At 40.9% G+C, this 24,852-nt stretch overlaps 1 protein-coding gene across 2 annotated transcripts in view; it reads left to right on the top strand.

Moving 5' to 3' along the window:
• Nucleotides 1-24,852, top strand: part of ESR2 (estrogen receptor 2) — a 74,327-nt gene that overhangs the window by 24,539 nt on the left and 24,936 nt on the right. For both annotated transcript variants that reach the window (XM_047738783.1, XM_047738784.1), the window contains exons 4-7: nucleotides 4,468-4,584; nucleotides 15,167-15,466; nucleotides 17,739-17,877; nucleotides 24,419-24,552. In XM_047738783.1, the coding sequence (XP_047594739.1) occupies nucleotides 4,468-4,584; nucleotides 15,167-15,466; nucleotides 17,739-17,877; nucleotides 24,419-24,552 (690 nt within the window). The remainder of the gene's footprint in view (nucleotides 1-4,467; nucleotides 4,585-15,166; nucleotides 15,467-17,738; nucleotides 17,878-24,418; nucleotides 24,553-24,852) is intronic.

The following is a 24,852-nucleotide window of genomic DNA, read 5'->3' as shown; positions in this document are numbered from 1 at the left end:
AAAAAGTTCCTGCAGGCACATTGCAGCCAATTTTCCCCTAACCTCTCAAGGCTTGGTAGCCATTGATCTATTTTCTTTCCCTATAATTTTGCTTTTTTGCTAGAATATCATATAATTGAATCATAAAGTATGTAACCATCTGTGTATTGCCTCTTTCATATATTACGATATTTTGAATAAAACTTCTGTGAACATTCATGCATATCCGTCTCTGTAGACCTGCATTTTTGTTTCTCTTGGGGAAATACCTAAGAGTAAAATTGCTGGTTGTAGGATAAGCATATGTTTAATTTTATAAGAAACCAGCAAACTGTTTTCCAAAATAGTTGAACCATGTTGTATTCCCAGCAATAACATATGAGACTTCCAGTTGCTTTATATCCTTGTAAAAATCCTTGATATTGTTAGCTTTTTTTTTGTTTTTGTTTTTTTGGTCAGCCTTTTAAATTTTAGATATTCTATTCCATATATAATTGTGTCTTGAGTTTTTGAGTTTCCTGGATTACTGATCTTTTTGAGCATCTTTTCATGTGTTCATTGATTTTTTTTCTATGATATATTAAGTTCTTATATATATGTTTTATTCTGTTCTGCTGACCTAGTTCTTCATTCTTATAAATACCACATTATTTTAACTATTATAATTTTATTTTTTACTTTTACTATTATAATTTTATAATGCATTTTAATACATACCAATATAATTACCTCCTATTTTAAAAGTGTTCTATTTTCTTTTGTTTACTTATTCATTTATTATTCATAGGGACATTAAAGTAATTTCATTAAGTGGCCTCCCATCCTTAAGTGGAGATTTTGTTAAACCTAGGAATTATTTTGGAAGGAATCTTTGTAATAGTCTTCACATCAAGAACATGTTATGTCTCTAGTTATTTAGGCCTCTCATATCTCTTCACACAGTTTTGTTAGTTTTAAAAAATATATATCTGGTACATTTCTCAGTGGTATTTCTGTAAATTTCATTCTTTTGGGCTATTTTATATCTGTATATAGTAGTAATACTATCCTACTCACTTTCATATTGGTATTTATAATAACCTTTTATCTTTGTCCTTTGAAAGTTAAAATCTATTTGCATGCTGCTCACAGAGTGCCTCTTTTTACGACTTTAGAGGCTGAGCTTTAAGTGGGAAGCTCTGACAGCTGGTAGGGTATGTAGAAGATTCTTATCTTGGAGGTACATGTTCTGTTACTTGGGACTTACTTGGCTTTGAAGTCATGAAGGATGTCCTGAGGTAACAGAACGCAAGGTCATTGCCGGCTGTTGAGGGATAATCATGCCAGGGGGGTGTGGGTGACAAACATTGCCCTATTGTTGAAGTGACAACATTGGGAGGCTGAACTGAGCTGAAACTCAGATCTTCTGATCCCAAGTCCAGTGCTCTCTGTTCTCTCCATGCAGTTGGATATAAATGACCACAGGTATTCAGACAGACTTGATAATTCTGCAGAGTCCAGAGATAACTGGTTATGTTTTAGATTATAAAAAGTACATTTTCCTATAAAGCTTTATATCTTAACGAATTAGCTACCTATTTTGCTTTTAATTTTGCTTTGAACTTTTCTCTGAGTTCTATTAGTATGGAATAGTGTGCTTCTCAGACTGTTGCATGGAACAAGAAAACCAATTTAATTATTTTTGGGGGTGGGGGTGGGGAGCAGAGAAAGAGGGAGAAAGAATCCCCAAGCAGACTCTGTGCTGAGTGTAGAGTCCAATGTGGGGCTTGATCTCACAACCCTGAGATCATGACCTGAACTGAAATCAAGAGTCAGATGCTTAACTGATTGAGCCATCTGGGTACTCCAAGAAAACCATTTTATTTTTAAAAAAAGATTTTATTTATTTGACAGAGATCACAAATAGAGAGGCAGGCAGGGGCAGGAGAAGCAGGCTTCCTGGTGAGCAGAGAGCCCAACGTGGGGCTTGATCCCAGGACCCTGAGATCATGACCTGAGCCGAAGGCAGAGGCTTAAACCACTGAGCCACCCAGCTGCCCCACTAAGAAACCCATTTTGATATGTGAGGTAGTTCATGTAGTTTGAGGAGGACGTGTGTGTGTGTGTGTGTGTGTGTATGTGTATGTCAGAAGTGAATTCAGTTACCCTGACCTTCTTGCATAAGATATTTTCTAGGCTATTTTTACTTAGTGTGTTCATAACATTGTGTTTTCTGATTTTTTTAAGTGATCTTTTAAAATAAACTCTGAGGGAAAAAAATGAACCTCTAGTCCCTTAAATGCTTATTGTTGTAAACATCTTTATAAAACCAAAAAAGATGACATCATGTAGTATTTTATTTATTTATTTGTCAGGGGGAGAGCATAAGCAGGGGGAGCTGTGGAGGAAGAGGGAGAAGCAGACTCCCCGCTGAGCAAGGAGCCCAATGCGGGGACTTGATCCCAGGACTCTGGGATCATGACTAGAGCCCAAGGCAGATCCTTAACCCCAACTGAGCCACCCAGGTGTACCTGTGCCTGGATTCTTGACTCGTGGAAACAAGATAATAAATTCATTTGGTTTTAAGCTTATAGGTTTGTAGAAATTTATTATACGGCATGGAAAACTACAACCATGACCTTAAGGAGCTTATTGAACCGAGCTAATGTGTTTTCTTTTGAAAAATGGGAATCTTATCTCTTTCTAGGGCAGTTATAGGATCACATGAAATGATAAGGTATTTGGAAATCAGTAGGCAGTCAAAAATGTTGGCATGCCGTGTTTCCTGTACATGGCGGTATGAGGGTCACTTGAACATGATTTTTGCATCTCTGGGGTAAGCTGTCCTCATGTTTCTAGAACTGTGCAGTGTACACCTTGGCTGCCACCCCAGGCTGGCTCAGGGAATGGTGGTAAAGTCACAAACAATTGAATTTCAGTTTGTGTTTGGTTGAAAAGGTGTTACTGGAATCTACCTAAAGTGGGAAAGAATTATAAAACATACTTCTGGTCCAATCATGGAACTATGGTTTTTTGTCTGGGGATAGGGGAGGGTGGCTCTACTTCTCAAAGTTTGGCTCTGGATCGAGTTCATCTGTTTCCACATTCTCCTTGGACTGGCAGCTACCTGGGGCATTTTTTTTTCCCCCTCGGGAGCTCAAGAAGCCAAGCCAGACTGTTGGAATATTCCGTCTACTAACATCCCACGGGTTAAAGCAAGTTTCGTGGCCAAGCTCAACGTCATTCGGTGGGCAAGCACACTCTGCCCACTAGGGTACACTGTGAGGTCACAGGGCCGAGGGAGGCAGTGGGGGAATTGAGAGCAGTCATCACCACCAGCCTCAAGTGGTAGTTCTTTTGGTTCTTCAGGTCGCTCATTTCTTTGTCCTCTTATTGATTACTCTTATTCTCTTGTTGGACTGAATTCCCTTAAAAATATCATGTTAAGGGACGCCTGGGTGGCTCAGTTGGTTAAGCAGCTGCCTTCGGCTCAGGTCATGATCCCAGCGTCCTGGGATCGAGTCCCACATCGGGCTCCTTGCTCGGCGGGGAGCCTGCTTCTCCCTCTGCCTCTGCCTGCCATTCTGTCTGCCTGTGCTCGCTCGCTCTCCTCTCTCTCTCTGACAAATAAATAAAATCTTTAAAAAAAAAATCATGTTAAGTTCTGAAGAGGGATATACGTGAAAGAATATAAGCAGTTGAACTTGGTGACTGATGCACAAGTCCTGTTCTTGAGGAGATTGTTTTTTGCCGCACCAATTTCAGGCAACTGTCTTACTTTCCGTGTCCAAAGGAGACCATTTCTTTTTTTTTTTTTTTTAATACTTTTTTATTTTTTTTTATTAACATATAATGTATTATTAGCCCCAGGGGTACAGGTCTGTGAATCGCCAGGTTTACACACTTCACAGCACTCAACATAGCACACACCCTCCCCAATGTCCATAACCCCATCACCCTCTCCTGACCCTCCTCCCCCCAGCAACCCTCAGTTTGTTTTGTGAGATTAAGAGTCTCTTACGGTTTGAAGGAGACTATTTTTTTTTTTTTTTAAGATTTTATTTATTTATTTGACAGACAGCACAAGTAGGCAGAGTGGCAGCAGAGAGAGAGAGAGGAGGAAGCAGGCTCCCTGCTGAGCTGGGAGCCCGATGTGGGGCTCGATTCCAGGACCCTGGGATCATGACCTGAGACGAAGGCAGAGGCTGAACCCCCTGAGCCACCCAGGCGCCCATGAAGGAGACTATTTCTAATGTATCTCTTAAGAATTCAAAGAACATGTGGAGAATAGCCTGTTAGTCAAAGAGTAAGATATTTAAATATTCCTAGGTTTTCTTGACTCACCAGCAAGGCACTTAGGAGGCCAAACTTTGGCCATTGTGCCTGTACCTGTCATTAAGAAGATGTCGCCTACCTCTTAGCTGAGTAGCATTATCAGTGTTGTTGACGAGGAAGATATTTAATCAAAATGTTCTAATAATAGCCCGCTTTCCCCCCCCTCTGCTGTAGGACATAACGATTACATTTGCCCAGCTACAAACCAGTGTACAATAGATAAGAATCGGCGCAAGAGCTGCCAGGCCTGCCGGCTCCGGAAGTGCTATGAAGTGGGGATGGTGAAGTGCGGTGAGTTTTCGCTTCCCCTTTCATCATGTGTGGGCCACGCTGACCGCTCTGTCAGACAGGACAGGCGGCGGGACTGGGGACAGGTAGCCTGCACGAGAGGAGATTTAGGACTTGGTCATTATCTTCAAGTACGTGTATGCTGTCCCATTGGAAGGGGCATTGATTTGTTCCCTGTAAGTGCCGAGGACAGAGCTGAGGTAAACAGGAACAGGTTACAGGAGGCACATTTTGGCCCAATGTAGGGGGAGACCTTCCTTTCTTCTTCTTCTTCTTTTTTTTTTTTTTAATTAACATATAATGTATTATTAGCCCCAGAGGTACAGGTCTGTGTAGGGAAGACCTTTCAACAATTAAGTGGTCTGACACACAATAAGCTACTGCATGATTCGAGAGCTCTGGCTACTGAAGTACGCAAATGGGTTGGATGACCGTCTGCCTGAGGCCTTGAGAAGTCTAAGGAGAAAGTTCTGGTAAATGTTCACAGTGAAAGCTGTGACAGGAAAGTAGACTATCTGATGGGTTACTTGGATAGCTAGGGGAAGAATCTTGCCCATCCCCTATTAGCTTGCTAGAGAAGATCTATAGAGGAGTCAGAAACATGGTAGAACTCTGGAAAGCACATAGGGGGATTCTGTTACGATGGTATGTATGCATATCTATGTGTCTGTGTCTGTATCTGTATCTATGTATCTATATATCTGTGTCCACACACAGATGCATACATCTATGAGAAACAAAGAAAAATGGGCACGTAAGAATAACAGCTGACAAGAATGCTTACATCCTGCTCTTTTTGAGATTACATTCTCAATAATCTCTTTGACATTACATCCTCTCTCTTTTTGATTCATTCGTCTTCTGTACACACTTGCTGGTTCATGTGCACTCACATCAGCTCTGCCTGACTCTGCTAGTCAGTATTTTGCCTGTGGTTAGTTGTAATTTCTCTCTTTGTAACTATTTGAAAAATTTGAAACAAGAGTCTCTTTTCTCCCTGCAGTCTCTTAGGAGCTCTGCCTTTTGAACATTCTCTGTCCTTTTTTAAAAAATGTGTATAATAGGTAAGACATCTCATCCAGCTATATCCTGTAGAGCAGAAGTTCTCTTATTTGATCACACTTCTCTGGCTTCTGAGAATCACTGATGTTTTGGTTTCTTTGTAAAATACCCTGCCAATGCCCATGACCTCCCAGTGTGTACTGGTTACTCTCTAAAATATCCGAGCATTTCTGTTCCCCCCTGCTTCAGTTATATCCTTATCGGTAACCTTCTAAAACATGTTTTTACTTTCTGTAACTGTCAAATTATATAATTTAATTAGAACTTATGCAACCATATGAAATATGAGTAGGAAAAGACAATCATTTCTCTTTTTTAAAAGATTTATTTGAGAGAGAGAGAGCACGAGCAGGGGGAGAGGCAGAGGGAGAAGCAGACTCCCCACTAAGCAGGGAGCCCAGTGTGGGGCTCGATCCCAGGACACTGGGATCACCACCTGAGCCTAAGGCAGATACTCAACAAACTGAGCCACTCAGGTGCCCCAAGACAGTCACTTCTTTGAAAGCTTTGGATAAAACTGTAAAGGAGGGGTACCTGGACAGCTAGCTGACTCTTGATCTCGGGGTCATGAGTTCAAAACCCATGTTGGGTGTAGTACTTGCATTAAAAAATACCCCCCAAACTGTAAAGGACTAGTAACTATTGAGTTAGGTATGAGTGAGAATGGGGGAAGGGGTCATGAACCTAGAAAAATTCTGAATTTGGATTGCTTTATGAGTGCCTAAGTTCTTGCTCTGTTTTAACGAAGCTGAAATTGAAAATTCAGAGATTGTGTATTACAGATGTGGCGTATGTAGGAAATGCACTCATGATTTAATTGGCGGTGATACTGAAGGAGAAAGCCTTGGCCCTTTGACAAAAGATTGCAAGTTGATGTTTCATATTTTAAGTTGAGTGTATTTTTAAAAAAGTGATTTATAGTTTAGTCCTAGGATAAGAACACTGTTACTGTCCTAGGGTCTGTTGGACAGCTTGCTGTAGCCCTGGTGGTTTGGGACCAGGGCAGGAGCACCTGCATAATCCGCCTGCAGGGGGCAGTGTATGTGGCGGGAAGGACAAAAGGACAGGACTCCCAAAGACCAAAACTCATTTTTTGTCTCATTACTTCTTGTGAACTGTGACTATGCTCAAACTTAACCTTTCTGGCCCCCGTTTTTCTTATCTCTGAAAAGAAGATACCTGTTTCCCTGAGTTTTGTGAGGAATGCGTGTGAAGACATAAAGACCTAGCACAGTATTTGCAGCTAAATTTTAGTTTTCCTTCCTTTCTTTCTCCCTCTTCGAAAACTCATATAAATTATAAGAAGTTTTAATGCAATACAGTCTTGCACAGGCAGAATATAAAGGTGTAGTTTAAAAAAAACTTTCATGACACTCACTCCAAAAGATATTTGGGCCCCCCACCACCACACCCCATTTGTAGCAGCATTATCTATAGTAGCCAAGACGTGGGAAAAACCCAAGTGTCAATTGACAGGTGAATGGATAAAGAAGTTGATGTGTGTGTGTATGTGTGTGTGTGTAAAAATGGAACGTTATCCAGCCATTAAAAAAAACAAGCCACAAAGAAATCCTGCTGTATGTGACAACATGGCTGGACCGTGAGAGCATTATGCTAAGTGAAGTAAGGCAGAGAAAGACACATACTGTATGATCTCACTTACAGGTGGAATCTAAAAAAAAAAAAACAAACAAAAACAAAAAACCCAAACTCCTAGGAAAAGATAATTGGATTTGTGGTTACCAGAGGCAGGGTGTTGTGGGGAGAGGGAATTGGAGAAAAGTGGTCAAGAGTGCAAACTTCCAGTTCAAGATAAATATGTACTAGCAGTGTAACGTACGGCACGATGACTGTAATTAACATGCTGTAGGAAATACATGAAAGTTATTAAGAGTAAATTCTAAGAGTTCTGAGAGAAAAAAATCTTTCACTTTCTTTTGTTTCCCTCTCTTTCTTCTTGCCTTTCTCTCTTTATTTATCTATATGAGATGATGGATCTGAACTTACTGTTTATGTAAGCTAAACCATTGTGCTATACATCTTACACAGTGATATATGGCAATTATTTCTCAATAAAACTGGAAAAAAAAATCTTTCATGGAAAAGAGAACAAGAGAAAGGGTCATTGAATTTGGCCAAAAAGAAATTGGGTAGGGCTAAGAAAAAAATATTTTATTATCTTTGGAGGTTGCAGAAAGAATGAGATGGGTTGATATGTAAACAGTTGGATATTTAACCCTTTATTGACCATTAGGAGTGAATTTTTTTTTTTTTTAAGATTTTATTTATTTATCTGTCAGAGAAAGAGAGGGAGAGAGAGTGAGCACAGGCAGACAGAATGGCAGGCAGAGGCAGAGGGAGAAGCAGGTTCCCTGACAAGCAAGGAGCCCGATGTGGGACTCGATCCCAGGACGCTGGGATCATGACCTGAGCCGAAGGCAGCTGCTTAACCAACTGAGCCACCCAGGCGTCCCAGGAGTGAATTTTCTTAACGATCCCTCCCTTCTTTCCCAGGACTCTTCTTGTCTCCCCTCTCAATAAATCCTCCATTCATATTCTTTCTTCTCTCTGGTCTTTGAAGATTAGGAACCTCCCTCCCTCCCATCCTGGATCCTCCTGCATCATTTCACTCCCCCCTTTAGAAATTATGTCTCTCTGTTATCACCTTTTTCTTCTGCACCAATCTTGTGTTTTCTGTGAAAATATTAATATGGTAGATTAAATGGTGGGAGAGTGCTCATCCAGACCAACTTGAGGGATAAGGCTTCATTATAAGGATATACTGAAACATACATAGCCAGGAGAAGAATCGGAATAGCCACATCTGGTCTGTATTCCTGTGTTGTGAGAATAAATCCACATCTTTCAGATGCCGTCCCTTGATTCATCTGCCGTATATACACATGAAAGGGGCTTGATAGGGAGGTAGTATAAAGCAGTAAAAGTACCAGCTGTGGATTCAGACAATTGCTTGAGCTTATATGCTGCCTTCACTGTTTTCAAGCTTTTCCACCTCTGGCAGGTTAGTCGAGCTCTCTTGGGCCTGGTTCCTCCTCTGTGTCATGGAGATGATAATAGCACCTGCCCTCTAGGGCAGTTTTTGGAATTAAATAATTTATATACAATACACAATGTCTGACATGTAGAAGCTTTCCAGTAGGTGTTAGCTCTCATTGTTATCATTTACCATTATTACCATTTTTGTTGTCACTGTCATCACCGTTATCATCATCCTCTTTTTGGGGGGGACTGTTTATCACTTTCTAATATGGAGCACTCCTGTTTGATGGCGTTCCCCTTCAGGCTTGCTCAGAGGCACACCGGGTGACTCTGCCAAGATTATATTGGGAAAGCCGTGACACTAGAAATGTCCTTGGTAGAAAACAGTGAGTTCCCTGCCAAGGGCTTTCTTTTATTGATATTAGAATCCCTAGGACTCAGTACAGGGCCCAGTGTATAGGGCTTTGTAAGTGCAAGTTGGTCAGACAAATCTGAGTATATGGAATCAAACCTTTCTCTTTGTATGTAAACCTGTTTTGTAAACTCCTTTTCCTCATACACTCTACAAGAAGATGTGTGATCAGAAAGGTGCTTTTTTATTTTTATATATATATTTTAAAGATTTTATTTGTTTATTTGAAAGAGAGACAGTGAGAGAGAGCATGAATGAGGAGAAGGTCAGAGAGAGAAGCAGACTCCTCGTGGAGCTGGGAGCCCGATGCGGGACTCGATCCCGGGACTCCTGGATCATGACCTGAGCTGAAGGCAGTCGTCCAACCAACTGAGCCACCCAGGCGTCCCAGAAAGGTGCTTTTTTTTTTTTTTTTAAAGATTTTTTTTATTTATTTATTTGTCATAGAGAGAGAAGCGAGAGTGAGCACAGGCAGACAGAGTGGCAGGCAGAGGCAGAGGGAGAAGCAGGCTCCCCGCCAAGCAAGGAGCCCGATGTGGGACTCGATCCCAGGACGCTGGGATCATGACCTGAGCCAAAGGCAGCTGCTTAACCAACTGAGCCACCCAGGCGTCCCGAAAGGTGCTTTTTTAAACCAAATATTTTGTTCCACTTTACCCTGGGGGTATAATTAATCTTAAATAATACCTAAAGCTCTCTATCTGATTACTAATAAAATGAATTATACTTTAGGCTTTTAGTTCTTTCAGTAAAGAGCTTGATTTAATCATCTCTAGGTAGATAGAGTCCTTCCTTCTACTTTGATTAACCAAGGATAAGAAGAAATTCAGATAAATTCTCTTGGGAGCAAGTAATTTTATTTTATTTATTTATTTTTTTAAGATTTTATTTATTTTGTCAGAGAGAGAGGGAGAGAGAGCGAGCACAGGCAGACAGAATGGCAGGCAGAGGCAGAGGGAGAAGCAGGCTCCCCGCCAAGCAAGGAGCCCGATGTGGGACTCGATCCCAGGACGCTGGGATCATGACCTGAGCCGAAGGCAGCTGCTTAACCAACTGAGCCACCCAGGCGTCCCAAGGGAGCAAGTAATTTTAAATGTACTCATACCTCCTAACTAATATTTCTTTTTAAAAATATGGACAACTGAATTTAGTGAACAAACATAATGCTGGGAATATAGGAACTAGGCATTTTGCAGATATAAACTTTAGGGTTGTTTTTTTTTTGCGCGGGGGGAGGGATGCATATTAAAGTTGTACTCATGCTAATGACATCCTAACTTATGTCTTTCTTAATTTTCATTTTGTATTTTTGTCTTTAGCCAGTGGATTTTTAGAAATATTTTTGTGCCAAACTTTGGAGCTTGGAAGTTGTATTTTTTGTGATCAAAGAGTATGATCTGTATGATAATCAATTTTAGTTTAAAATTTTATTCATGAACTAGTATGTGATAATTTCTGCAATTTCCATGAGTTTTTATAGCTCAAGCTTGTGAATTGTACAATTCCAATGTTTTGTATTCTGCCTTTCCCCCAACTGTTTACTCTGTCAGTTGCTGAGAGAGATACATTAAAATATGTATTATAATAATGTATTTGTCAATTTCTCCCTTTCTTTTAGTCATTTTTTGCTGTTATGTTTGTAGGTTTTCTTGTTGTTTTGTTGTTTTGATGTTTATAGGTTTAGAATTATTTATCTTCCTTTTATAATCTGATGAGGACTTAATCATGATTTTTAAGGGTTATAGTGTCTTATATTGATAGAGTAACTGATTTATTTGGTTAATTTTTTGCCTGTTATCTTTTTCTATCCCTTTCTTTTCTTTTTTTTTAAGATTTTATTTATTTATTTGACAGACAGAGATCATAAGTAGGCAGAGAGGCAGGCAGAGAGAGAGGAGGAAGCAGGCTCCCTGCTGAGCAGAGAGCCCGATGCGGGGCTCAATCCCAGAACCCTGAGATCATGACCTGAGCTGAAGGCAGAGGCCTAACCCACTGAACCACCGAGGCACCCCTATCCCTTTATTTTCATTTTTTCTATACGTTAAATGTATCCCTTACAACCAGTCTATGTTTAGATTGAAAAAATGTGATCTCAGAGTTGCTCTTAATTGGTGAATTTAGTCTATTTATGTTTTTTTTTTTAAGATTTTATTTATTTGGGTGCCTGGGTGGCTCAGAAGGTTAAAGCCTCTGCCTTCGGCTCAGGTCATGATCCCAGGGTCCTGGGATCGAGCCCCGCATCGGGCTCTCTGCTCAGCAGGGAGCCTGCTTCCTCCTCTCTCTCTGCCTGCTTCTCTGCCTACTTGTGATCTCTGTCTGTCCAATAAATAAATAAAATCTTAAAAAAAAAAAAGATTTTATTTATTTGACAGAGATCACAAGTAGGCAGAGAGGCAGGCAGAGAGAGAGGAGGAAGCAGGCTCCCCACGGAGCAGAGAGCCCGATGTGGGGCTCGATCCCAGGACCCTGGGATCACGACCCGAGCCGAAGGCAGAGGCCCTAACCCACCGAGCCACCCAGGCGCCCCTAGTCTATTTATGTTTAATGTGATCATTGATATTTGAATTCATTTCTGTCATCTTATTTTAGGATTTTAACAATTTCATCATATATTTTCTTTTTTCCTTTTTGGAATTGATCCCATTTTCTTATTTTATTTCTCCTCTTTTGCTAGTTTGGAGGTCTATACATGCAGTTTCAATTATTTTAGTGACAATTCTATTTTAGCAATGCATTTTTTTTTTTTTAAGATTTCATTTATTTATTTGACAGAGATCACAAGTAGGCAGGCAGAGAGAGAGGAGGAAGCAGGCTCCCCACTGAGCGGAGAGCCCAATATGGGGCTTGAACCTAGGACCCCGGGATCATGACCTGAGCCGAAGGCAGAGGCTTTAACCCACTGAGCCACCCAGGCGCCCTTTAGCAATGCATTCTTGATTAATTTGAGAATTCATGCCACTCTAATAGATATTTCTCTTTTCAAATTAAGGATCTTAGAAAGCTCCAGCCAAAATTACTCACTTTTCATCTTATTTATCATTACCTAGTATTTGGTTCTACTTTATTTCTGTACCTCCAAAAATTATTACTTTATTCATTCTATGTTTATTAGGTTTCCACTCATGCTTACCAATTTATTTTCTTACCATTGCATCGAATTTCATTTCTTCTCTTGGGTTCATTTTTCTTCATCCCAAGTAACACAGTAATTTTTCAAAAGGGCCTATCTTTTTAATCTTTGCTTAATTCAAATGTCTTTAATTTATTGTCACTCTTGAATGATAGTTTAGCTGGGAATATAATTCTAAATTGAAGGTTTCTCCCTCCCCACACCATCTTAAAGACCTATCCGATTGTATTTCTGACCCATAAGTCAACAGTAATTAAAATATATTGATACCAGCACCAGAGTAAAAAAAAAAATACACACACATATACACATATATGTGTATAATATGAAAGAGGAGAAAATCCAGAAGAAGATACTTTTTCAATGCAGAGCTTGAACTCACCATTTTGAGATCAAGACCTGAGCTGAGATCAAGAGTTGGACACTTAACTGCTTGAGCCACCCAGGTACCCCCGGAAGAAGATACTTTTATATATATTTATAAAAATCAGTGGCAAGGGACGCCTGGGTGGCTCAGTTGGTTAAGCAGCTGCCTTCGGCTCAGGTCATGATCCCAGCGTCCTGGGATCGAGTCCCACATCGGGCTCCTTGCTTGGCGGGGAGCCTGCTTCTCCCTCTGCCTCTGCCTGCCATTCTGTCTGCCTGTGCTCGCTCACTCTCCTCTCTCTCTGACAAATAAATAAAATCTTAAAAAAAAAAAAATCAGTGGGAAAACCTTGGGAAATAAATGCTACAGGGAAAATTATACATCCATTTGAAGAATATAACATGAAATATCAATATGACATGATACAAACATACATAAAATTCCAAATAGATTTGAACCCCAAAAGTGCTTAAAGAAGATACAAGAAAATATTTGTATATCTTGATGTGAAACAAAAGACAGATTTGACTGTGCACTAAACCTTCTTAGGACAACAGATACCATGAGTAAAGTTAAAAGCTATATAACAAGACAAATATGGCACATAACAAAAGTTATCTGTAGTTACTAGATAAACTTTATAGGTTATTAGACAAGAAAAGGGGAAAAGAAACAAATAGGTGATATACCAGTAAGAGAAATACAAAGTATGGCAAATATATTAGTCATCCTCTCTACTAATTAAAAGAATACAAAGTAAAATGAGATTGTTTAGTCACTTGTCAGATTAGCAAAGATTAGAAGTGACTTTTTAAAAAAAGATTTTATTTATGTATTTGACAGAGATCACAAGTAGGCAGAGAGGCAGGCGGGGGTGTGTGTGTGTGGGAGGAAGCAGGCTCCCCACCGAGCAGAGAGCCCAATGCAGGGCTCAATCCCAGGACCCTGAGATCATGACCTGAGCCGAAGGCAGAGGCTTAACCCACTGAGGCACCCCTAGAAATGACTTTCATTGCCCAATGGTGTTATGAGAAAATAGGAAGCTCCTTAAAGTATTGTCTGTATTATCAATTTTAAAATAGTTTTAGAAGGTAACCTATTAATATGTATCAAAATCTAAAGTGTGTATATTCCTTGGTTCGGCAGCTTGACTTCTTTGAGTTTATTTTTGGGAATGAATTAGATATGTGTACAAAGATGCATTTTCATTGTATTATGAGTACCAGCAAAGAAATTAGGACTAATCTAGATTTCCATTGACAGGGGACACTTTATTATTATTATTATTAATTTTATTTGACAGAGATCACAAGTAGGCAGAGAGGCAGGCAGAGAGAGAGGGGAAAGCAGGCTCCCTGCTGAGCAGAGAGCCTGATGTGGGGCTCGATCCCAGGACCCTGGGATGATGACCTGAGCCTAAGGCAGAGGCTTTAACCCACTGAGCCACCCAGGCACCCCAACGGGGACACCTTAGATAAAGTGATGCTATCTTCATAAAACAGAATGCTGCATAGATTTTTAAATTGTACAATGATAACATTTTTAGTCAAAAGAAAAAGGTTAAAAATAATGTATATAATCTGTGACCCAAATTTTGCATATAAAATATGGAAAAGTAAATAGATTTATACCAAAATTTGTACTCTTCTATATTTTTTAGATTTTTAAAAAATTCATTACTTGAAGGGGTGCCTGGGTGGCTCAGTCATTAAGCGTCTGCCTTTGGCTCAGGTCATGATACCAGGGTCATGGTATCACTGGGATTGAGCCCTGCATTGGGCTCCCTGCTCAGTGGGGAGGCAACTTCTCCCCCTCCCACTCCCTCTGTTTGTGTTCCCTCTCTCACTGTCTCTCTCTCTGTCAAATAAATTTTTAAACAATTATTACTTGAAATATATTTATTTGTGCAAATATATAAAAAGAATACATATTTGTTCATGTGTATGTGTAAACACACATGTGCATATAAACATTTTAAGAATGTATTATAAGAGTATATTATTTGATAACTGTTTGGAAATATCAATACTCAGTTCCTAACTTTTCCCCATCTTTTGTCTCAAGAATATTTCTAGGGGTACCTTAATGGCTCAGTGGGTTAAAGTCTCCGCCTTCAGCTCAGTTCATGATTTCAGGGTCCTTGGGATCGAGCCCCGCATGGGACTCTCTGTTCAGCAGGGAGCCTGCTTCCCCCTCTCTCTCTGCCTGCCTCTCTGCCTACTTGTGATCTGTCAAATAAATACATAAAATCTTTACAAAAAAAAGAAAAAAGAATATTCCTAATTCTGTGGTTTGGAAACTGAGGTATGTCAGCGCTCTTTAAAAGAGAAATTGATTTAGTATCCATAGGTGATCTTGAAATGGAGAGTTTAAGTTCATTTGGGCTATTGTTCCTAAAAAGTTGCATTTTGACTTTGTTAAAATAGACACAAATGTAATGATCTTTGGTACTTGTCCCACAGGTTCCAGGAAATAAGTCAGGCTTCTATTCTAACACATGTCGTGAGGCTGGACCCAGGTCATGACTTCACTCTTGCCCTGGTGACTCAGGGAACTTGAATGTTGGGTTGGGGAAACCACGGGAAACTACTGTGTTATCATCTCTCCGGTTTAGGCTCCCGGAGAGAAAGGTGTGGGTACCGTGTTATGCGAAGGCAGAAAAGTTCCGATGAGCAGCTGCACTGTCTGAGCAAAGCCAAGAAAAATGGCGGACATGTGACCCGAGTGAAGGAGCTGCTGCTGAGCGCCCTGAGCCCGGAGCAGCTGGTGCTCACGCTCCTGGAGGCAGAGCCGCCCCATGTGCTCGTGAGCCGCCCCAGCACACCCTTCACTGAGGCCTCCATGATGATGTCACTGACCAAGCTGGCCGACAAGGAGCTGGTGCACATGATTGGTTGGGCCAAGAAAATTCCAGGTAGGGCTTTCTGCTTTCTGGAGGTTAGCTTTTTGTTTATGGAAGAAAGGCTTGCCCCTAACATGTGTAGGGCAAGAGTACCAAATGGAGGTCTACACAAATGATGTCTGGGTGTGTAACAGTCTGACAGTTTGATTTATAATCTTAAATGAAATATGTTCTTTCTTCCTTGTCCACACCCCATCCTCCGTGGTCACATCTCCTACCCACACTAGCCTGCTGGACACCTCATGTTGAGATGTGGTCTGAGAGGGTGGACCCAAGAAAAAAAACCCACCCAGACTCTGGAAGTGGGCTGAAAGTGGCCATTTGGGTAAGAAATTCTAGGGGCAGGCCAGCTTGTGATATATACCTGAAAAACTGCATTGTGCTACAATTCCCACCTCATTATCATTGGAACTGGTGTTTCTGTGAAAGTGAATCTAGAATTCTAACACAGAATGGCAGCAGCCCATCCCCCGAAAGGGCTTCTCCATGTGCATATTTATAATCATCTAGGAAATGAGGTCTCGCTCCAGGTTCTAAGCCACTAGGGACAGTTCCCATGGCCTGCAGGCTGCAACCGCTTTAGGCAAAGTGTAAAGTCTGGGAGCTTCTGAGAAGCTCAGTGGGGAGGAGTTGGGGGTAAAGAGCTGTGGGAACCCAGGCCTGGTGTACTAGTATCTCTCGGGCCATTTGTTGGTTTGTGCCCAATCCTTCTGAGCTTCCTGAGGATCTCCTGGTGTCTAGTTTTGTTTTGATAGTCTAGATCTTCCCCTTAGCTGGAATTCTGTTATTTTCCCTGCTCTTTTCATAGGAGACAATACTGATGGGTCTTCCTCTAGCTGTCGTGCTACACGTATGCCAAACGCTGGTTTTCAGGACCCCACGTAGAGAGTGGTGGTGAAATTAACAATCATTGAAAACCATGTAGCTTTTTTGTGCCATAACAAAACTGAATTCCTGAGCTGCTTTAGTCCTTCTTCAAGCCTGGTGTTGTAAAAAAAATTTCAGAAAATTTAGGCATAATCTAAAGGTGTGATTTTTCTTTCCTCTCTTAGTGGGTGTTATCATTTTCCAAAATTAAAAAAAAATAGTAAAATATCACCTAACCTTGATCTTGTTGAATATCTGCAAATATAAGAAGCCTAATGTCCCATGGGCAGGCTTATTGTCTGTAACCGCAGGCGAGATTGGCACATGTACGCGTGTTAGGACAAGGTGCAATTTTGGAGGAGGACTGAGCCGTCTTGTCATTCGTGATTCCCTCCATTCAGTTCTCCTCTGTGCACACCGGCATTATATTACTCACAGGTTTGATCCGTGTGTGCTTTCTGAGCCGAGGTCCCCTCATTTATAAAACAAGGATGCTGGAAGAGATTATCTGCGGGCATTCATTGTTACTCCCCTTTTTTCTGTAACAAAGTTGACTTAAAAGGACATTCCGTAACTAGCTAGGATGAGGCTGAGCCAGGATCGTAACCAGAGTCTGCTGCACTCCTGGGCCGTGCGTTTGTTTAGTTTCTATATTACCAGGACTTCTCTTCTTATCATGGTTGTGGAGGAAGCACCAGTGATCTCAGCTTTGCTTTGAAAGTGCTCACCTCCCTCAAAATCACCTGTTTCTTTCCGATGTTTGGACCAATCCATGTTGTTAGGCTTTCAAGCTCTTGGGACCTGCTTCAATTGTTACATTTGCTTTTCAGGATAGAGTAGCCTGGAGACAGTACTTCTACTCAGAAGAATGATTCTAACACTGAAATTTGAAGCAATCCGAGATCTCTTTCATTTGAAGCCTTGACTTTCTACAGGGGCTGGTGCTGGTCTCTCTGTATGTCCTGCACTCCCCTCCCCCCCACCCTCCTACCTCTTCCAGCCCTTCTTGTGGACTGGGCCAGACTGTCAGCCTCTGGCTGGCAGCTGACTCTTATCTTCCTCAGCAGCGCAGAGGAATTTTTTAAAAATGTAACTAAAAACGATCTGTTCCAGCTTTCTGTTCATCCCTAGCATTTGTCTGGGGAGCTATAAGCCCAGGTAACTGTCCTTTATATATCTTAAATGGAATAGATTCATCCCTAGAAGGTCTCCAAGGCTGGACAGTGTGAGACTGCCTACGCTGAGTTCAGAATTTCCTCCCTTAAGTCAGCATTTAACCACATCTTTAAAAATATTGAGTGTTTCCTTGTATTGCTTGTGTTTTCAATAGCTTGTTAAACCGTGCCCTTCTGTTTTCACAGAAACAGGGAATTGAGGAGGAGAGTGGGTATGTCTCATAGCCTCTTGCTTTCCCTAGGCTTTGTGGAGCTCAGCCTCTATGACCAAGTGCGCCTCCTGGAGAGCTGCTGGATGGAGGTCCTAATGGTGGGGCTGATGTGGCGCTCCATTGACCACCCGGGCAAGCTCATCTTTGCCCCCGACCTCGTTCTGGACAGGTGAGAAAAAAGACATCGTGTTTCTTCTCTGACCTGTTTGAGTCCTGGGTGCCGCAATTAAAATCTCACACCTAAAGGGGGAACTAAGAAGTTGATAAAATCATGAGCTCCTTCCCCAGGTCAAGAGCCGGGGAAGGAGAACATGGGTCCAGGGTTCAGTGTCCTGTGACTCATATTTAGCCATGGTGAGGCAGCCTTTACAGGCCAGACCATAGCAGGGCCTATATCTTGTAGACTAGGTGGCCACTAAATGTACAGGTCAAACATGTTTAACAAGTCAACATGTTAAAATGTACAATTTTAACACAGATTTGTCTGTGTTAAAAATTGCACTTTCAGTTTATAATTTTAAATTGTCCTGCTGTTCAGTTTCCACTTATAGGGACCATGTCTATCTCTGTCTAGACAGGTGATAAGATTCTTACAAATCTGCAAAGCTTATTTTAATGTGCTTTGACTTGTAAGTGCATATACTCTGTAGCATTATTGACAATAGCAGTGGAAGGAACAGTTATTAAAACCAATGAAAGGTAATGGAAATTGGGGAATCATAGTGCCAGTGCCGTCACTCGATTACATTTTGTTTTCTTTTAAAGATGGCACAGGAAAGGAACCCATTTTTAATTGACTCAGGTGAACTGTTCATGGAGGAAAAGCTAGAATAGACAACACTCAAAATTTTAGTTCAAAATATAGAACTCTTTCTTGTTATACATTTGAGCAGGTTAAAAATCTTGATGGAAATTGAGCTCCACATTCCTTATTTTGAAAAAGTTCTCAAGTAGAATGTTCAATCACATTTGATTCTGTGCCTGGAGTAGAGGGACGCTATTATACGGTTCGAGAGCATCTGCACCCAACCCTTGGTATCGCCTCCTTGGATCATCAGAAGATCCCTATGCACATATTACACAGATAAAAAATGATAACCTCAAGGTTTTAGCACCCATTCTGTGCATTGTCACAACATTGACAACGAGCACTGTTCTAAGTAACGTAGGTGTTTTGGTGGAGAGCAGGGCCTTTGGCAAGAGCTAGAGCTGGGACTGTGGCTCGGGAGGGAGCAAACCCAGATGTTAAACCATAGAAGAAGGTTCTGGAAGTCCAGACCCTTCAGTAGCAATCAGAATAGCCAAATTATTGGCTTGTATGTGCCAGGCACCATCTTAAGCACTTGATATGTTAACTCACTTCATCATCTTAACTGCCCTTTCTAAGTCGGGCTGTTATCCCTACTCTTCAGATATGGAAATGTTGGGGTTGGGTAATTTGCCTGCAGGTAGAGAGTAGTAAGTGGTGGATCTGGACTTTGGGGCTGTGAAGTCCATGTGCTTAATATAACAGTAGTTCCCTGAATGATAGGACATGCCTCTCAGTGGGATAGAGAACTGGGAGGGGAACCAGGAGGAGGCTGAAGGGCAAAGTGACTTTCTACTTTATTCTTTTATCTTAGAACAACTCTATTTTACTGTCTGCCCACTTCACAACCCTACTCCCCTTGCTTTCATCGAAGATCCAGATCTGTGTTGCAAGGCAGGCTGAAAAGCCAAGCACCCAGCCAAGCCATTACTCTCATTCATTCACTCATTATGTTCCACTTGGTGTTCAAATGAAGCCACACACACATGCACACATACACACACGCACACACACAAATATACACATATAATTCTCTTAGAACTTAGTACTAGGAAGAAGTTTCATCCCTTGATGAATCGATACATTTGCAGACACTTATTAAGTTACTTTATTTTTTGTCTTGATCTCTACATTGATGCCACATTTAATGTTTATGTCCAGTGACACTTTCATTCCTGGTTTTTAGTAGAATTAACTCTCCTCTTTCTTTGGGTTCTTTAATTCCTATAAGTTTAAGTTACTGTAAATGGACATACACATCCTGGACAAACATTAGGCCTACGTTAGGCCTACCTTTTGGTTAAGTAATAGAAGAAAAAAAGTAATTTTTCTTACAAATTATTTTAATAGACTCACAGTCCTTTTTAAAGATTTTATTTATTTATTTACTTACTTACTTGAGAGAGAGCACAGGGGAAGGCGCAGAGAGAAAGGGAGAAGGAGACTCCATGCGGAGTGTGGAACCCGACACGGGGCCTGATCCTATGACTGTGAGATCCCTACCTGAGCCGAAATCAAGAGTTGGATACTTAACTGACTGAGCCACCCAGACTCCCCTCCCATTACTCTATAAATATTTGAAAGTATCATGTCATAAGGCATACAGATGTATATATCTGAGTATTGGAGTCTCTGCAATTTTAAGTGCCTTGACATTGAGCAGGGATTTTTGGTACCTGTCATGATTATTTTTTCTTGCAATCTCTAGTACTGCCAACACATAAACTTGGTGAAGTCAAGAATTTCAAGTCTAAGATAGTTCAGTTCCTTCGTGCATGTATAATACAGATGAATATTGTTTTATGTGAATGTGTGTTTCTGGGGGTTGCCTATTCAACAATGCTCCAAGTGTTCCTTATTCAAAAAGTCAGAGATTACACATCACAAAGAAGTGTTATGAGGTTTTTCTCAACATGAATAAATAATTTGCACAGTACTTGAAAATCACTGTCTTTTGGCAGATTGTCCTAGCAGTTCCATCCAGTGGTGGTGTGACCATAGAAGGTATGAATACAACTAAATTAGCTCACTGTGCAGACAGAGATAATAATTGCTGTTGTCCTTCATTCTTGTTGAGGCTTCTGTAGTGAGAAAACTTGAACCTACTCTGGATGAGAGGAAATTCCGGTCACCTCGGCTTATTTCTAAACAAGGTGGTTCTTCTCTCAGTAACCACTAGAGTCAAAAATTCTTGTGGGGATCTGCCACAGAATCTGAGCTTCTACTTGCTTAAAAAAATCATATATGCTAAGACATGTATGTCCTTGGCATCAGCAGGAAACTGTCTAATGTTCCATATCATTAAAAAGAGGGCGTTTGGATCTGGGCTTGGACCCCATTGTGGACAGTAATGGAATTTCATGGAATCATATTGTAAATGTACTGAGTTTGCATTCCTATTAGTGATGTGTGCATTGAATTTCAAGACACCCAAAGAATTTTCACTTTAAAATTTTCATTTCCCTTTTTGTATGTAGGGAATTTTCATATCAGTTTAATATTTAAGTCTTCTCCATGTGTTAAGCCAGGAGCTCGTCCCCCCCAACTCTAGTGTCCTCCCCCTGCCCAGAAATGAACTGTGTGTGGTCTACACACGCCCACATGTGTGCTGCCAGCGGTATGTATGTAGGTACAAAATAGTGCACCCAAAGCAACATTCACTTTCAACATTTTGTCATTGGTATAGAACAGAATCACTTTCTTTTATAAAGTAGTGACTAGCATATAATTAGACATTCCACCTGTACTTACTATTTTATTTTTGCTTAGCCCTAGTTTCTGGACAAATGTGCAAAAGTAAGCTTCTATGAGTGGTTTGGTTTGATTATAGATTGTTTCAGTATTTTATTTTATTTTTTTTAAATCTTTTTTTTTTAAGATTTTATTTATTTATTTGACAGAGAGAGATCACAAGCAGGCAGAGAGGCAGGCAGAGAGAGAGGAGGAAGCAGGCTCCCCGCCGAGCAGAGAGCCCGACGTGGGGCTTGATCCCAGGACCTTGAGATCATGACCTGAGCCGAAGGCAGCGGCTTAACCCACTGAGCCACCCAGGCGCCCCTGTTTCAGCATTTTAACATTCAGATCATATGTCCTCTCTCTTTAATTCAGATCTTTTAATCTTATCCTAATTTCTTATTCCAAATTCCATTTCATTCCATAGTTACAAAATAAGTATAATAGATGTCATTAATATATTATTTAAAAGTCCTTCCTCTATAGAACTCATTTCAGGCAGAATTTTATTAGGATATCATTTATGAGGTATTATACCTTATTTCCTGTATTTCCCATTTATTTCCTAAGAAATGTATTTGGTTTCCCCAGCCTGTGAAATGAATAAAAATATCCTAACCATGCCACCCCTTGACTGAAATGGTTGGCTGTCACAGCTGCTAAGAAAAGCAATCAGCCTTAGTTCTTTAGAATTAGTTTAGAGATTCACTTTTTCTGTGAGGTACACATGTTCTGATTACTGTGAGTTGTAGCAATTCTCACGGCTTAGGAAGCTCTGGAATATAAACTTTCCCTCTGTTTTTAAAATATGAATCTGCATTTAACATGGCATTTGTAAAGATAATTATCATATGGTTTCACTTACTTGTGGAACGTAAGGGATAGCATGGAGGACATTAGGAGAAGGAGGGGAAAAATGAAGGGGGGAAAATCAGAGGGGAAGACAAACCATGAGAGACCAAGGACTCCAGGAAACAAACTGAGGGTTTTAAAGGGGAGAGCAATGAGGGGATGGATGAGCCTGGTGATGGGTATTAAGGGGGGCACGGACTGCATGGAGCACTGGGTGTTAGACGCAAACAGTGAATCATGGACCACTACATCCAAAACTAATGATGTACTGTATGGTGACTAACATAACACAATAAAAAAAATTATAATAAATAAAACGGCATGCATTTCAATGAGGAAATGATACAAATTTCAACATGCAGGGATGTGTTTTTAGGTATAAGAGGCAACCTCTGCAAAACAGGATTGATTTCAGATGAATGATCTTAGACTCTCTGGGGAGTGACATGACCCCACCTCTGACTGAGTCTCACAGAAAAGTAAGGAGTCAAACTATTAAACAATCAATGCAGGAGTTGGTAGGCTTTTAATTTATTCCCAGAGATTTTATACTATTTTTTTGATTTTTTTTTTAAGTAATCTCTATACCTACTGGGGGCTCAAACTTGGAACCCTGAGATCAAGAGTCACATGCTCTACAGGTTGAGCCAGCCAAGTGCCCCTCCCAACCTCAAGATGTTTTAGAACCAGCTTTTCTTGGTGTCCGATGTCCTCAAGCCCAGCAATGACAGATTTCAATAATTAATTGTCCATAAGCACAGTGATTTGATTATGTGGCATTGGTGTTTTATCACTTAACCTGTGCATTTTCAGAAAGCCTCAGGTCGTTGCAGAAGCTAACATGTTTGTTTGGAACTCACAGTGTACTTGCTGGTAGCTTTGTGTAGGTGAGTCGAGGGGGGGGGGCGGTTCTAAATGCTGTGGGACACAGGATCCTGGCAAGCTGCTGCCCTCACAGAGAATCCAGTGGCAAAGGCTGCCCCAGCCTTGGTGGTTCCCATTGGTGTCCGTGCATTTGAGTTTCACAGAGACCCTTTCCCCAGCCGCCGCCATCATCGGAAATGTCCTGGCTTGGGGCTGGGGGAAGGAAGGAGGGGAGCAGCCAGTTCTGTGAAGATCTCAGGTCCCCTTCAGGGGCTGCAAGGGAGACTAAAGATGAAACTCGCAGACACCCACCGCTGCCAGGCTCCCCTTCATCCTCATGGCAGGTGTCGAGAAGCAGATGGAAGTTTCATGGCGAAACCATCTAACTGCTTGTCAAGGGCTTCCAGTGCCTACGACTGATGATAATAGAAGGTTTTTGGGGAGCAGTGAGGCAGAATAATGTGTGTCTGGCTGGAGTGAATTGAAGCTGGTATTTTCTAAATACAGTTCAAGTAATTTCCTTCAAAAGTATGCATAAAAATTCATTTCTATGAATGTTCAAAAGAATTTTGATTATATGGTTCAAAGTTTGTCTAAAACTTTTGCTTAAAAATAATCTTTGGCAAAGTGAAAAATGTTCATGTATCCCTCTCAGGCTTCCTTTCCTCCTTCTAATCTGTCTTTTCTAATTGTGATTTCTTTGTGTATCAGACTAGCTTTTTTTCAAGTTATGTTCAACGTCTCTTAGTTGCCCCACTGGTTTCTAAATGACTACCGAGGAGTGAGTTAAGCCCTAGATGTAAAGGGTTGTTTCTTCTTAGGGCATTTGCTCTGGTAACTCTCGTTAGCGCTTCAGAGTCTTCTGAGGGGAATATAGAATTAGTATGTGTCATAATTCTGGCTGGTTGGCTGAAATGGTTTAGATCGAAAACAATCAACAGAAATGGTATTCCGTTAAAACATTTGGTGAATGGGGGCACCTGGGTGGCTCAGTGGGTTGGGCCGCTGCCTTCGGCTCAGGTCATGATCTCAGGGTCCTGGGATCAAGTCCCGCATCGGCCTCTCTGCTCAGCGGGGAGCCTGCTTCCCTCTCTCTTTCTCTCTGCCTGCCTCTCCGTCTGCTTGTGATCTCTCTCTGTCAAATGAATAAATAAAATCTTAAAAAAAAACAAAACATTTGGTGAACGGGTAGAAGGGAAGTGTATTTTCAGTGCACGTTTTTGCCTAAATAGTATTTACTCCAAGTGTTTGCTTTTGGAATTTAGAGAAAGCTCCCTGTCCTCTTTATATGAAGATAATTCTAGTAATTTCATATCATTGGAGGTGCTTTCATTACCATTTTGTTAAAGGGTGTACAAGATGAAATTTGAGATTAACAAGAAAATACTCCTTATTGCTTTTAATGGTTGCCTAGTGCTGCATGTTTCTTAAATTTCCAAATGAACTTTTGTAGGGATGAGGGGAAATGCGTAGAAGGAATTCTGGAAATCTTTGACATGCTCTTGGCAACAACTTCAAGGTTCCGTGAGTTAAAACTCCAACACAAAGAGTATCTCTGTGTCAAGGCCATGGTCCTCCTCAACTCCAGTAAGTAGTCACACAGCTGGGCTGTGTTTTATGGGGGAGAGTTGCTGTTTCTAGAACTGGCATGGAGTGAAGAACAGTACTGAACTTATTTTATTGAAGAAGGGGGAAATGGCTTTCTTTCTGACTTCTGTTTCATTTTATAGGGATTGAAAGTGTAGTTAACGTTTGGTAACTTGAATATAAATTATTCATTGACTGAATTACTGGCAGTAATTTAAAAAGTGGCCCAAGCCACTGCTGGAAAAGGAAAAAAATGAACTTTAAAATACTTACTTTGCAGCCTTTGTTCATCATTTATCC

This window comes from Lutra lutra, chromosome 7 (assembly GCF_902655055.1).
Source record: "Lutra lutra chromosome 7, mLutLut1.2, whole genome shotgun sequence".
Lineage (NCBI taxonomy): Eukaryota > Metazoa > Chordata > Mammalia > Carnivora > Mustelidae > Lutra > Lutra lutra.
Note: the sequence above shows the minus strand (reverse complement) of the source record. Positions and strands in the feature narration are given on the sequence as shown.